The sequence below is a fragment of the Podarcis vaucheri genome (genome assembly GCF_965113315.1).
Source record: "Podarcis vaucheri genome assembly, chromosome: 12".
NCBI classification, from domain to species: Eukaryota; Metazoa; Chordata; class Lepidosauria; order Squamata; family Lacertidae; genus Podarcis; species Podarcis vaucheri.
In genome coordinates, this window is record NC_138750.1 from 26287915 (window position 1) to 26303702 (window position 15788).

The 15788-nt window shown below is 44.1% G+C and overlaps 1 protein-coding gene across 3 annotated transcripts in view; it reads right to left on the bottom strand.

The window, feature by feature from the left end:
* Positions 1-3555: 3555 nt before the first annotated feature.
* Positions 3556-15788, bottom strand: part of WIPF3 (WAS/WASL interacting protein family member 3) — a 31802-nt gene continuing 19569 nt past the window's right edge. For 2 of the 3 annotated variants that reach the window (XM_082193475.1, XM_082193476.1), the window contains exons 3-8: positions 9942-10074; positions 8889-9020; positions 6666-7421; positions 5922-6065; positions 4566-4667; positions 3556-4053 (exon numbers count right to left, since the gene is read on the bottom strand). In XM_082193475.1, the coding sequence (XP_082049601.1) occupies positions 4013-4053; positions 4566-4667; positions 5922-6065; positions 6666-7421; positions 8889-9020; positions 9942-10074 (1308 nt within the window). In that variant the 3' untranslated portion in view covers positions 3556-4012. Of the gene's footprint in view, positions 4054-4565; positions 4668-5921; positions 6066-6665; positions 7422-8888; positions 9021-9941; positions 10075-13708; positions 13848-15788 lie in introns of those variants that run through there. The other variant, XM_082193477.1, reaches the window with a different exon arrangement.

Here is a 15788-nt window from a genome sequence, read left to right on the forward strand (position 1 = left end):
TGGCATAGCGTGCACACAAATCATGATTTGTAATATATTGCCTAGTCAAAAATTATGAAACAGATGACTTCAAGCCTGTTACGGCCAATATATTGCCCAGCCCTACGCCATACCTGTTGAAATGTTCTCTCTTAACACAACTATTAAAAGGTTTGGGAGTCCTCAGTGATGCCAATCAGGATAGGGCTTTGGGGGCAAAGATACCAGGGACCCACTCTGCAGGATGTTCAGGGTGTCCCAAATGTAGCAGGGTTGGCTTACAACAAGGGTCGCCAACCTAAGGACCACGGGGGTTGTTTAACAGGCCACCGAACCACCCGCTTTGCACAGGTGCAGTGCAGCACGGGGACTCACTTCTGTGGTGCAGGAAACTGCAAGCGGGTGCGCTCACACTCGTGATCCAGCCCACAGAGGGATCTCCGCTGGAGTGAACCGGCCCAGGTGAGGTAAACCTTGCCAACCCCTGGCTTACAACATTGTGAGGCAATATGCAGTTCCTTGCCAAGGGATGTGCGCCTCTGATCCCATAATTGTAGCAGAACAAAACTAATGTACAATGTGAATCTCTCTTTTCCTTACATGGGGAATCTAAATTATTGGCATCGTGAAATTGTGTGAAATGGCTGAGGATAAACATGATACTCTTCCCTGATTGTTATGTTCATGTTGAATCTGTCTTCCTTTGTGTGGTTTGCTTTGTTGTCAGTGTTGTGTAGATTAACATCAGACATGGTTAAAGTGGAAATCAAACTCTGCTTGAAATGTATGTAAGCCTTTGCTCCAGATCATTGCTTCTGTTCTTAAAAAAAGGACGAGAGCAATCATACACCTGTAAGTATCAAGCAAACATGATTAAATTCTAGAAACTATGGTGCTAGTCCTGTAGATTAAAATGTCAGGGCTCTGATTCTGCGCAGGAAAATTTCCTACCACCAAGTGAGCTGTGTGTGTTCACAACCCTTAATTTTTTTTCTTAAGAGGGGAAAACTCAGACGTAGTCCATTGCTGAACAACACAGAGATCTTGAACTTTCAGTGTAAGTGTAGTTTCTGGAAGAACCTGGCAACTGAGGAGGAGATAGAAGCAAGTGCAAGAGTTGTAGGATGGCTCTTCTCTTTGTTCTTCCTTTCAGAAACTAAGTTGAGACTCAGCCTATTTACCTCCTCCTTGGTTGCTCTGTTGCATCTTTGTGGAGTCCATCTAAATCCCTCATTGCTCAAATACTATGTCAGAAGTGCATGTGCAGTTTCTAAATCAAATGCCTAAAATATAAAGTAAGTTGACACATTACTGCTTATTTCAATCCACAGAAGAGGCAACAAAAAGCAGTTGGAAATTATACGGCTTGGTGAATCTTAGGCTGGAAGGCAGTAAAAGTGCATTTGGTTTCCTCTATAGCAGATGCAGAGAACCTTTGGCCCACCAGCTGTTGCTGAACTACAACTCCCATCATCCCTGCACATTGGTCATGCTTGCTAGGGACATTGGGAGTTGGAGTGCAGCTGGCGGGCCATATGTTCTCCACTCCTGAGTTACACACACTAACCAAAGGCTTGGGGTACGTTGAGAAAAATTGGCCCTGCTGCCTCACCCAAGATATGTTGGCATGAACAGCATCCAATTGAGTCAGAATCTGTAAATCTTTGTTTACATATTTCTCGTGGGAACTAATATGTATGGGTTTGCAATCATCTGGGATTCGTGTATTAGACAATGCTGATTGACAAAACTAATAAAATGGTTTCTGCACAGAGTAATCTCTTGAGTGGCTAACTGCTTCTGTACACTTTCCTCCTGGTTTTTCTTTCAGTGAAGAATAAATTCCAAGGATAAAAATTACTACAGAATTAGACACTGTCTCTTGGTTACTAATGCAAGCTCTGGCCCTCAGTGTTTTCTACCAAATCTAGTAAGTTTTTATATACAGGGGGAATCTGAAATGGATCTCAGCATCCATTGCAAAATATTAGTAAGCAAAACATGTGTTTGATGGCAATTTAATATATGCAGATCTAAATGAAAGCACTTTTCAACCATTGACTGACTTAACAGGCTCCAAGAGTAGAAAGAAAGAGGAAGTTACATTTCGCATGGCATTTTAAAATGAAATCACATGGTATTTTTCATACTATTGAGAACACTTATTTGTTTTTAAATATCCAATTCACAGAAATACTTTGCTGCTATTTTGCTAGGTGCATACGGTCTCCCATTTTGCATTTCTTTCTCCCTGCTAGAGACAAAATGGGCAGAGTTCAGTAGTCAAGGAGACCAATATGGATGCTTGCTCCCTTATTTCAAAATCAAGAATCATTAAGCCCCCACAACCTGCTCATCTTTATTCCCTAATGCAGACTGATGCCCCCGTTTTCTGGTTGCTGCTGTATCATAAGCGCACTAGGAGCTTGTGTGTTAAAGCTAGCCAAAAGAACAGGTGTTACGTTGCTCTTTCCCACTTCTTAAACAACATTTAAGTACCCTATTTTTTGCTCTATAAGACTCACTTTTCCCCTCCTAAAAAGTAATGGGAAATGTGTGTGCATCTTATGGAGTGAATGCAGGCTGCGCAGCTATCCCAGAAGCCAGAACAGCAAGAGAGATTGCTGCTTTCACTGTGTAGCGATCCCTCTTGCTGTTCTGACTTCTGAGATTCAGAATATTTTTTTCTTGTTTTCCTCCTCCAAAAACTAGGTGCGTCTTGTGGTTTGGTGCGTCTTATAGAGCGAAAAATACGGTAGAACTTTAGTTTGTTGCTAAAATCAGAGGTGCTAGTAGCCTACTTTCAGGAGCCAAGCTGAATATCACAGAGCGCGCACACATGCAAAAAAGAACACCTGCTACCCTTCTTACATATTTTTGCTATATGGTACCTAGCGTGGCCCCTACGAGTAAGATACTGGCATCTTTCCCCCCTTTTAATACAAAGCAACCAGAGGACACTACCAGTTTGAAAGCAGGAGCGGCAGAGGAGGTATCAAACCCCATTTTCCCTTATTCAAAATGTTTTCCCTGCTGCATTTCCTCCAGCTTCCTGTTGATGCTCTTCATCTGGAGCAACATTATTCAGAAGAGCCATATAACCATCTAGTTTGGTCCTTCAGATTTGCTGGGGATGTTAATATAATAAATGTTATGCCAGGAGGCACAGTTGTGTAGTGATGTAGCCTAGATGCTCATTAGTCAATATACATTCTATTATCCTTTGCCTCATTTCAATAGTCAGCTGTCAGGTTTTCCTCCACTTCCTAATCAAAGGGATGGGATGGGACAGACCATCCAGGAGGGATGTTGGTGATGTGTGAAAGGCAGCAACGTGGCAAAATTCAGGAGAAGGTATTCCATGCTTGCTAATCAGCTGGAGCTTATGCATTTTCCAGTGAACACCTGGTACCATCCTCTGCTGTGCTAAGGAAGGTTAGTGCTGATCACCTACACACTTGAATATACATATATGCACACATGCTGCACTCCACTGGCAATCCACACCACTGCATTAACTGGAAAGCCATTTTAGTGTAACTACAGAGAGGCAAGGCAAAGAAGGGGATTATTCCTAAGGGAATGGATGGGAACTTGCATACATTTAAATACAGCAAACCTAGTTTGAAAGCATGATTTACGTGGTCGAATAAATTATATCCAGCAGATACTACAGGCAGGAACTTCAACCATTGTCGTCTATGCAAACTCGTTTGCATTTTGAACAGGGTGAAAATAAAGTATGACCCACACAGGTGGGCTACTAGTTCATGTTTTATATTTATATATATATACTGAGTATTCCACAAAATTAAAAACAAATCTCAGCCCAGGTTTAAAGCAATTGAAACGGAATTACACAACAATAGGTTTCCAATTGCGTCCTAGTCCAGTCAATCCCACTGTTTACCACGAATGATCTTGGATGTAGCGCCAGCTTTGCCTGCATGTACTGTGCGGTCATCGAAACAGGGTCCTACGTTGCACAATGCTCTGCTGATCCTTCCAGTGATGCTCCTGCTACTGAGCTCTCTCATCTGACTTGTGTCCTTAATGGAGGGTTGTTGGTGCTATCTGTAAGAATTGAAAGAAGGCTAGCTAGAAAACCAAAATGACAAAAAGCCACGGCTGAACAACCAAGTCCGTAGATTTCAGGCATGTTTCTGACATGCAAGGAGAAGCCACTTTAGCTTTCAGTGCCTTCAAATCCAACCAGGCAGGCGTCCGAGTCTTGTGGCTTGTTCTGGTAACAGAATCATGAGTTTCAAAGGTGGACTCAAGTTCAGAATGCTAAAGGAGATTCTGCAATGAGGATTCAAGCCAGGTGACCCAAGCCAATGGCTTCCTAGCACATAGAAACAAGTCCTTTAATGCTAGCTGCAAAACTCTCGCAGATTATTTTTATCTACATGATCTGACCAAGCAGACTTCTGTCTAGTGAGCATCTCCTCTATTTCTGACCAGGCCACTGTTTCTTGAAAATTTCTAAGGAGTCATAATCACGCAACCGTTTCTAGTCTTTAAGAGGAGTAGAATAATTTAACTATCCTGAACTGATCAGACTGTAAGAGAACTTTCTCACTTACCTCTAGCTTCCTGGCTAGGATAAATTTTCTGGCATGGCTTAAACTCATCAGGAGGAGGGAATTCTTCCACGGAATGGAAAGTAAATTTAGATTCAAAGTCATCTGGAGAATTAAATGGAAAACACCCCTTTGAGTTACAACAATTCAACCAATTCAAGGAACTGTAGAAAAATGATAAAGGAATGGTCTAAGACAGTTCTTGGAATAAAGTCGTTTGAGGCAACAAAGTTTACTGCACCAGTTCAAAAATCTCTGAACTACACCCAAAGTAGTTCATTGCCAACTGAACTGAGTGTGAATTAGGTTCATTTTGGGGTAGAACTTTGAAAGATTTCGAGTTAATCTTCAACTCCATTACCTTACACACACACACACACACACGTCTTCAAACTCCTTGGGCCATTAAGCTTAAAGATCACAATTGTTGAAAAAGATAAAACCATTCACATCCCACTATGTGCATGTTTTGATGTTTCCTTAGTCTTCTCAAGTGTATTTTATACTTCAAGCAAAGAGCTTATAATATTCTGAATGCTGGGGAAAAAATAGCTGGGATTCCTGCATTGCAAGGGGGTTGGACTAGGTGACCCTAGGGGTTCCTTCCAGCCCTACAATTCTGTGATGATTTGGATGAACTTGAAGTCACCTGTGAACTGTATGTGAAAGGAACTAGTTTGTTTTGCAAAACAACTCCTGGAAATTGAATTAGTTCTTTTGGGAGCATGTTGAACCTGAAAATGGTTTGCATGTTTTGTTTGCATGCTTTTGAGGTGGAGGGTGTTCCGTGTTACTTGTGGTGTGTGAAATTATTTTTTAATAAAACAACAAGAGCCAGAATGTCCATGCTCAGCCATTAAGCGATTTGGCAAACTTATCGCATGGCAGAATTTTTACAACATCAGTAAAGATACTTACAGTATAATAAAACTGTTTCACCTTACAAAGAGTTTGAGAGGGTGCATGTAAACAGCTTTCAGTTTTTAGATAGCTGCTAAACATTATTGGTATTATTCTCCCTCTATTTCTAAAAAAAGTTTCCACCCAGTTATTCCAGCAAATATCCATTTCTTAACCTCACAACAACAACAACAACAACAACAACATGAAGTTACATTTGTATCTAAAATCTACAGCAAAAGAAGCTCAATGCTACATCCTTAAAATTTAATTTGCTTTTTTCCTGTAATATCATTGTTTAGGTTCTTGCCATTCCTTAGTAAATTAGTAAACACCTTATTTGAACAAGTCTTCATGGGTGAATACCCCATCGTTTTGCGAGAAGACAAGTTCCTGCATGTTTTAAGCTTGCCATTTTTGTCTTTGGGCAGGGCAGAGACATAAATTTATCAACATTACCCATTATGTGGACTGCCCCATTCTTAATTGCTGAGCAGAGGTCTGGGCTAGGCAGCCAGGGAGATACTTGAGCATATTGGCATTTGCTTGAGAGTTCAGTTGTCGGAGACCTTGCTGGAGGCGCTGGGGGTGTCATCAGCTTTCCTAAGACAAAATACACATTAGAAAAAGGCTCAGAGAAGATAAGCAAACATTGCATCAGACATACATAGTCCTGGGTAGCTCAGTTGGTTAGAGCGTGGTGCTGATAATGCCAAGGTTGCAGGTTCGATCCCCATATGGGACAGCTGCATATTCTTGCATTGCAGGGGGTTGGACTAGATGATCCTTAGGGTCCCTTCCAACTCTACAATTCTATGATTCTATACTTGTTTTTTACTACACTTACATCTTATCCTCCTCCCAAGGAGCTCAGGCTAGCGTAAATAACCTGTACTCCACCCCTGTGAAGTAGGCTATAGGCAAAGAGAAGGTCTAAATATTCAGAAAACCCCGATGTTGCAGCCTTATTGGCATGAGACCACTTTAAACATACAGGCTAGTTAGCATGCAACGTACGTAAAACAACAATAGTAACCCCTTTTTGCAATATTGTGGCAAAGACACAATCCAACACCAGCCAGTGTAGCCAATGTTAGGGGATGCTGGAAGCTGCAGGCCACGGCCTTGGCTGACCCCTGCATTTTGGACTATGGCACGTTGAAATGGACCGGCGGTGATGGAGCTAAAGAGTGCCATTCCTACCTCCGCCTCTGCCTTGTCTCCTCTTGTGTGTCACAGCCACTTGCTGTGTGCTTGGAGGGGCTGGGGGAAGAGGCAGCGACTGAATGCTGGGCTTCTGCATCTGGGATTGCACAAACGGCGACTTGGGGGGCAGCGGAGGCGGGGCTTCGCCACTGCCGCTCGAGGCACTGAGAGAAGTTGGCGAAGGGGGCAGCGGCAAAGACGTCCTGTGTGAGGAAAAGGTGGACATAGAAGGCACTGGAGGTGGCGGCGGTGGCGGAGGGGGCACGGAAGGAGAACTGAGCCTTAGGTCAGGCTGGGAGGCCGATGGGCTGGGGCCCTCGCTGGTTTTGCCTGGGAGTGAAGTAGGGGGCCCTAACGGCAAGGGAGGGGGAGGGGGAGGCAGTGGCGGCGCCGGCATGTGTGAAGGGGATGCTGGGGTTTTGCGGGGAGAAGGGGCAGCGGCGCTTGGGGAGGGGAGGCTCTCGGGATTTTCAAGCAGAGGAGGGGGAAGAGAGGGAGGAGGGGGAAAGATAAGCGAAGGTTTGCTGGAGGAAGGCGATAGCGGCAGTGGCGGCGGCGGCGGTGGAGGAGCAGGGATGTTGGGACGAGCCGGAATCGCTTGCTGGGCCTTGGATGCTTCCGGTGGACTTGCTGCTTTGGGGCTGTCCGACGCAGTTTGAAGGTTGCCGCTGGCCTTCCCATTATTGTTTGGTGGGTCTGGACCCTTTGCAGGAGGAGATGTCCTTACAGCGCTTGGCTGACCCGTTCGACCACCTGAGGAAACCAAATAAAAGTTTTAGGAAACAGCAAATAAACCAAGGTAACAATGCGCCACGCGCTTTGAGGGATGACCAAAAAAGAGAGATGTGAATTTGTTCTGTCAGCCTCTTCACAAATCTCGTTTCCCTTTGCCACAAACCCCCATTGCCTGCCTGCCATTCCAATCCTACAGACTAGCTGTCAGACGCTGCAATATCAACAGTGACTCGGCCATTTCCCAGGAGGCAGAGCAGAGGTGCCTGAAACCCCGACACATTCTGCTCCGACGCGAACGACAGAAATTCACAGCCTCCTACTCAACAGGGATGAGCAATCATTCCTGTATATCTCAAGTTATGCTGCACCGAGGCGAGGCAGCAGAAGCCCTGGGGCATTCGTGGTACGGACAGATCTGGGCGTTTTTTGCCCTTTCCACCCAGCTTATTAAGCCTGCCATTTCCGATGTACATTTCCCCAAGAAACTGTTTGCTTTAATTAGATTTCTCTCATTGGAATGAGAGCATATGTATATAGAGATAAACCTGGTCATGGTTCTCAGTGGCACTTGTCACGTCACTTTTTAGACTGCTGCAGTGTGTTGCTGGTGGGGCTGCCTTCTGAAGACTGGGAACTGCAGGGAACGCAAGTGGCAGCACTGGGGTTGTTAACTGGGCATACGGAACATCTCAACACCAGAAAACTCTACGCTTAATTGCTAGTCAATGAACTAGCACAAGTCAAAGGACCGGTTTTCACTCAATGGCTTGGGACCAGGGGAACGTGCCCTGCCTCAGAGGCCTTGTTCCCTGTCTGCTGCCTTCTCCCTCCCTCCCTTGTCTGACGTGTGATGGGTGATGAACAGAGACAGAGCATATTCTGTGGTGGCACTCCATCTTTGAAATGTCCTTCCAAGAGAGGTTCTCCTGGAGGCATCTTGGTGTTATTGTCAGCTCCAGCCAAAGGGCCTGAATATGAAAGGACCCTGAGGATCATCTAAGTTCAACCCACGCAATGCAGGAATTTGCAGCTGTCCGCTGTGGGGATTGAACCTGCAGCCTTGGCTTTATCAGCGCCATGCTCTAACCAACTGAGCTATCCAGTTTTTCCATATGGTTTTTTTGTCACATTTGTTTTTATGGGCCAATCCGAAAACTGCTCTTGCGAGCCATGGCTGAAGAGTGGTTCGTGGTGGCTTTTAAATATATAAAAATACTGTTTAGATGGTTTTCCTATCCTGGGCCAAAATAAGATTGTTGCTAGGGAAACTGAGTGTAAAGGGAGAGTCAAAGAAGCTTGCCCTACAATGTTTTACTGAAACAGATTATATATATATAGAGAGAGTGTGTTTATTGTTTCTGAAGAATAAATTAGTGTCTCTTTCAAACGTATCATAAGAAAAAAACATCGTGTTTTGTTTACCCAGGCTCTAGTTACTGCAAGAGGACGATGTTTTTAAATAGAAAAATGTTTTTTTTTTTTTACCTGTCAGATCCCTTTGGCCTACTGGTCTCAGAACAGGAAAACCCTCTGCAAAGAGGTTCCCCAATGCCTGAGGGATGTCACTCCTGCCGGTTCCTGAGCTTCCTCCATCCCTGCTGGCCCTCCTCCTAGAGTCTGTGACAAAAGAATAAAATAAAAATTAAATCTGGGTTATTCTATCAAGCTTTCCGAGTTACTGGCCCTTTTTATTTTTGCCCTCGGTGTCTTTCCCTGCAGCATATAATGAATAAGAAAGCGACTTGATGCAACAGCCACATACACAATTCTCCACATCTGGAAACACAGCACCCTCTGGTGTGTGAATGAAGGCAGGGACCTTCTTCTTGCTAATCTATCCATCTTGACAGCAAGATTCCGAGACCATACAGATCAAACATTTAATAAAAAGTGGAATATTTACAGAGCATAGATAAAAGAACACTGTAATAAAATTAAATTTGCTGGAATATGTGAATCCTGCCTTTTTACAGAGAAAATGGCAACTATTCACAGTTCCACTTTCCTTGTGACATGGGCCAATGAACAACTGAAATGCTGTTAAAGGAAAGACCAGGGGGCTGGGTGGGAATCTAATAAGAAAAAAGTAAAGGATGAACAGTGTCCGGTCTGCATTTAGAACACCCCTCTCCAGCAACATAATTAACTTTTCAAACTGGGGTTAGGGAGTCTTAAGAAAGAATCCACAACACGTTTCCTCTCCTGGGCTGGTCAGAAAAAAAGATATAGGCTGTCCACCCCCTTGCTATATATACAAAGAAGTTGTACATTAATACAGACCAAAAGGCAGGAGGCTTATAATGGGAGGCTTGGTCTTTGCAGGGCGGGGTGTGGAACTGGACAGGCCAAACCTCAAGAAATGTGGCCAATATAAGCAACTTCCAGCTCATAAGTAGAAGAGGCTTATCTACGTGGTGCTTTTCCAGGGTTTGGTAACCAAGCAAAACAAAAACAAAAAGCCCACAGGGACTTTCAGCTTGGGGAAAAAACAGCTCTGTGACCATTGCTTTGGAGAAGTTCTGGAAGCTGAAGACTCACTTTCAATCTGCGGTGCACTTCGGTCATTGGTCTGCGATACTTTCCTCAGCCGAGTCCCTCTCTGGATCTCGTGCAGCAAAGCACTGCGGCTTTTGGAGTCCTCCCTCCTCTGCTTGGGCGGCTCGGAGTTTGCCTGTCAAGGAGAGCAGACAGTGAGGCTCACGGTTCCACAGAGGGTGAAGAACAAAGAAGCACAAGGAGGAGAGGAGAGGAAGGTTGGTCCATTAGGGAAAATGGGGCCCAGAGGTGATTGATGCCCATTGATAGGATAGATGGGAGGGAGGAACAACACAACAGTAGGCGGAGCCAGAACCTATGACAGGCGGAGCTACACCCCCCCGCCTTCTTGTAAGTAAAGATGTAGGCTGTAAGTGAAGGCTGTAAGTGTGGAGGTGAGCAAAACCACCGGGTCATCGTTCGCCACCTGCTATGTTTATGCTAGCTATTCAATATACAACACGGTGCCCTCTAGATGTTATTTGCCTCCTTCCCCCAACAGCTCCAGCCAAGCATGGCCACTGATCAGGGCCAATCCGAGTCCAGCAATCTTCGGAGAGCACTGTTTTGGCTACCTCTGTGATATGCAACAAACGTGTCTTGCAATGCCTGCTTTAGGAAACGTCTCTTTGCAGTATATTTGCATCGCATTGGGTTGGACTAAATGACTTTCAGGATCCCTTCCAACGCTACAATTCTATTATGAATTATTTTTTGGCTCTGTTTCTTCAGACATCCCCCCCCCCCAGACAATAATCACAATCCCACTGTGATACTGGTACAGTCCCACCACTAGATCCTGTATTTACAGCTTACGGACACTCACTGAACATGTCAATCTGTTTCTCACTGTTGCAAAGACAGCGGAAACCAGATTGGTGCAACTGGAAGCCGGTGAAACTGAAATCAATGGGATTTACTTTCACTTCACCTGCTTATGACCAGGGCAAAAGACAGGTGTGGCTTAGGACTGCTGAAGTGTAGGGCCTGCCAAACGTATCTTATGCAAGTTGAATGCTGTTTTCCTGCTTTTTTCTACTCATCCTTCCTCTAACGGGCATGGGAAATTCTCTTGAAGTCACACAATATAGGACCACTTTCAATCAGCTTGTGCAGTTTATTCCGTTGACCATAAGTGAGCTGGGACAAAGGCAAGTCTGGAGGAAGTGAATCAACATACCAAACTCTGCAACTCTTGGGCTATATACATATTAGCCAGGGGTCAGCAAACTTACCGCACCTCGGTCCGGTGTCCCCAGCGCCGATTGCGCGGCGAGCCGGAGGGCAGGGGAGCACGTGCCCATACGCGTGCGCACACGCTATTCCCGGCACAATTCCAGGTTGGAGGAGCACTGGGGAAAGCTTATGTGCATGGGCCTTGTCCGACCCGGATGTGCACCAGAAATAACACTTGCCCATGCGCAAATAACACACATGCACACACGCTATTTACAGTGCTCCTCCAACCCAGAAGTAGGCAGCCGCGCAGTACAGCACTGGAAAGAGTGGCCGGCAGGGGTTGCTGTGGGCTGGATAAACGAGTCCCTCAGGCCTTATCTGGCCCATGGGCCTTAGTTTGGGGACCCCTGCATTAGCGGCTTAAAGTGTAGCAAGTTGGTTTCCCCTCCTGCCGCTTTTCAAGTTGCATCTGTGTGCTGTTGTCCCCACTGGAGAGGAGGCTGGGATGTCTCTCCCCACCCCAATGCGTATTTCCTATTTGGTTTCCCTGCCCTGGCAAGCATCCTTCAGCTCCTATTCATGAAGCTGTCATCTGTGCACATGCTGTCATCGGCACATGCGCAGTGGCTGTCTCCAATGTACACACCTCAGCTTAACCGCAAAGTGAGTGCGGCTTAAGTTTTCCTGGCATACTGAAGATGGTCTGAGGGTGGCGGACAGACACCCAACAGCAACATTTCTTTAGAAATGACAGTTGCATATTTGAGGGACACTAGTAAATAGATTCAAGAGCCAGTGGAAGGAAAGCACAGGAGTCAGAATAAATGGAAATCTGTACACAACTTTAGTCATGTGACAGGGAGGTTTGCCTCCAACCACAGCTGTCATGAGTGATCTCGTTCTGCAGAAAAGGCAGCTCCACTACCTGAAATAACCCCCAAGATCCATTTGACGGCTAAGCTTAATACACTTTTATTCTTCCCATAGCCAGTCTTTATTATAGCATTCCTGACATTGTCAAATAAGCTTATCTAGAAATGCCTACTCCCTTCTCTGGCAGAGCTAGACTGACCTGGACATTCATTCACAGTCGATAAAAGGGGCAAACCTAACGAAGAACACATTATCTCCATGGCAATACTCCGCTAGGACACAAAAGTGAAATGCTTTTCCAGAGTGAAAGGAGCTGACAAAGGACACAGACAGACCTGTAAACAGCATTTCCTTCAAAAAATAAAATAAAATTGTGCTGCTGTGCTTGTATCTTTCCTATGAGATTTCAACAGGGTCTTTGTTGTTGTTGTTATTGTTGTTGTTGTTGTTGCTGTTGCCGCCACTGTAGAAACAGTGCTGAATCTTTGGTTTGATCCAGCAGGTCCTTATCTGAATGTATGATATGTTTGTTTGTTTTTTATTCTGTTGGGAGCTGCCCAGATGGGCAGTGTATAATTTATTATTATTAATTTATTATTATTATTATTATTATTATTATTATTAGGTAGGACATCCAGGTGTGACATCCAGACAAGACTAAGCTACAGCAGTGACCAACCAGATACCGATGAGATTTTTTCCCTGGGGGGACCCTTTCCCCACACCAAAAATAATTTTATACACCTTTATCATCATATCCCTGCTTTACTCTCCTAAAGCTCTGGATGTTGTGACCTGTCCTCATAGCAGCCACTGATCCTCTAGGTTGCCCTTTTCTGAATATTTTTTTCAGCCCCATAATATCCTTGTTGAGGTGTGGTATGGGTGTGTGGTGTGGTGTGTGTTGATGACAAATGGAATACACCATTGATCCACAAAATGAAAGCAATAAACAATATACTGCAGTCACACAATCAGTCAGTAGCTGAACTGGGTTCCACACAGTCACAAAAACAAAACAAAAAGTGGAAGGGTAACACTCAAAATGGAGCATGTTCAACTGGAACACTTACTTCTGGGTTTGCAGTGTTTGGGTTCCAAGTTGTTTGAGTACCAAGGCGTTTGAGAACCAAGGCACCACTGTACAGAGAATAAACAATTGCAGCAGCAGCATTGCAGTAGCATTTCGCTCACATTAGAATGTGTTTGATGCCACTAAGTAAACACCCGAAATGCTCATAGGACAGGCTATTATTTGTCTGAAAGAGATATCCAGTATAACACAAGTAGCACAAACCTACCTCCTAATGATAAGCTAAGAACTGCCAGTCTATGTATTAGCATTTTAAACAGCAGGTTCCTCATTTTTCTTTTCTTCTAAAAGTGCATAAGCTCCTCTAGATGGCACACTTGGGTACTGTCCTGTTAGAAACATTCCTGGGGGGATGATGTAAAATCCCTTTAATAGCTTGCATTCTTTATGGCTACATTTGTTGCAAAAAATAAATAAATGCATGGATGAATATATTGCTTTATAAATTAGCTTCCATAACTCAGTCCTCAAGTGCCTTTAGAAATTTCACAGAGAGACAATGTTATTTACCAGCGCTACCAAAAACCTGAATGAGTCATATAATTAGCAAATGCTACAGCACACGCAACAGTGGAATTTACAACCAATTTCACCTATCTCCTCTGGAAGAATAAGCAATACGTACTGTGAAAAACTGAAGAAACATCACTGGAACAGAATAACTCCTTGCTTCTTGTTTTACAGTGCTGTTACAAATAATTTATCTCAGCAACTCCCACAAACGGTTTTGCCGTAGCTCTGCTGCTTGGGTGAGATAGCAGGACCTCGTAGGTTTAAATTTAGAACTAACAGCTGTGGTTTTGTTCCTGGGTTCATATATCTACAGTTTGTGTCATCTCTGCATGCTAAATACTAGCTTTCCCCCCTCCCTTTCCAAAATAAGTAGATAATTTTGGGGGGAGGACTGGACAGAGTAGTAAACTCTGAACATACACAATACTTATATTGAAGAATGCAATGTGCATTTTGGTGGATTAGGGGAGAAATTGGTCACTTTGGGGCATTCAATCTTCCTTCCCTGATACTTGAGATGCCAATAAACCCTTGACCATTGTGGAAATGGCTAGGAATGCACAGGAACAGCAAAAGCTTATAACATTTTGGTTGGCCTAATAGTGGTATTGCCCTAATATGGATTTTGACTTGCCCAACACAACTATCTTTACTTTTAGTAGGAATAGCAAAGCAATACAGTCATACCTTGCAAGCCAAATGGAATCCGTTCCAAAGTCCATTTGACTTCCAAAACCAAAGCACGGCTTCTGATTGGCTGCAGGAAGGTCCTGCAGCCAATCGGAAGCCGTGGAAGCCCCATCGGATGTTCGGCTTCAAAAAACAGTTCAAAAACCAGAACACTCACTTCTGGGTTTGCGGTGTTCTTGATCCAAAACGTTTGAGAACTAAGCTGTTCGAAAACCAAGGTACGACTCTATATTGTCCTATGTTTAGGGTGGAATAGGCTGTTTGCCAAGACCCTTCTAAGACCTAATCCAGCAAGTGTTAAAATCTAAAGGATGACTCAAATTCCTGGAAAAGCTAGGCTAGCTCATACCCTCCAACATTTCTCCAATGAAAATAAGGATGTCCTATTCAATAATAATAATAATAATAATAACAATAATAATAATATTTATATCCCTCCCTCTGACTAGGTTGTCCCAGCCACTCAGGACAGCTTCCAACATATATAAAAACATAGTAAAACGTTAAACATTTAAAAAAAAACCACCTTCCCAATATAGGGCTGCCTTCGGATGTCTTCTAAAGGCTGTATAGTTACTTATCTCCTTGGCTTGGAGGTTGTATAACCATACCCTCCAGCGCTTCTCCGATGGAAATAGAGGGAAAGGGGGACATTCCAGGATCAAATCAGAATGGCTTCTATAAATCCGGGACTGTCCCTGGAAAAGAGGACACTTGAGGAGAGTCTGCTAGCTTCCTGGTGTGGTCATTGGTGATTAAGGTAACAAAGGAAATGGATCTGTGCTGGATAGAAAATGGGTGGGCCGCTCTCCACTGACTGCTAGTTAGAAAAACAAAGGTCAGAGTGGAGAGTTGGAGTTATGTGTGCTAGAAGCTGGAAGCGAGACAGGAGGCTGGGAAGGCATGGGGTCAGAGCCATGCTTGATTTCTGCTGGAATCTAAGGCTGTGGCTACGGGAGAAGCAAGACCCTTTGGGGGTCTGAATGCTGCAAACCCCTCCATCGTGGGCTCAGGTTGTATATATGTGCAAATAAACCATATAGCATGAAAGACACCACAGTCGTCTCTGTGCCTCATTCCAAAGAAAACCCTGGAAAAGCTCCTGGAATCTCACACCACTTGGAGATTGGGGTGCAATGCCACAATACATTGGATTGTACCCAATCATACTCAAAGTAAGCCCACTTAAATTAATGAACATGACCAATTTATGTCCATTAATTTCAGTTGGTCAACTCTTGACGATGAGCAATCTTGGGTACACACCCATCCCGTTTGCTTTTAAAAAAATAATAATAATAATATAGATTAGCCCTTTGAAACTCTGGCAATGAATGGAAAATCGATTTTCTTCCAAGGCTGCAGAATTTGTAAGCAGAGAGACAGCGAGAAAGGTGTCAGTCTTGTTTGGCCTTTTATGTTATTATTAGAAAAGCAAAGGGCACACCATTAGGAAGAAAAACATTTGGGCCTTTTGCCAAGGCTCTGAAGACGACAAAAAC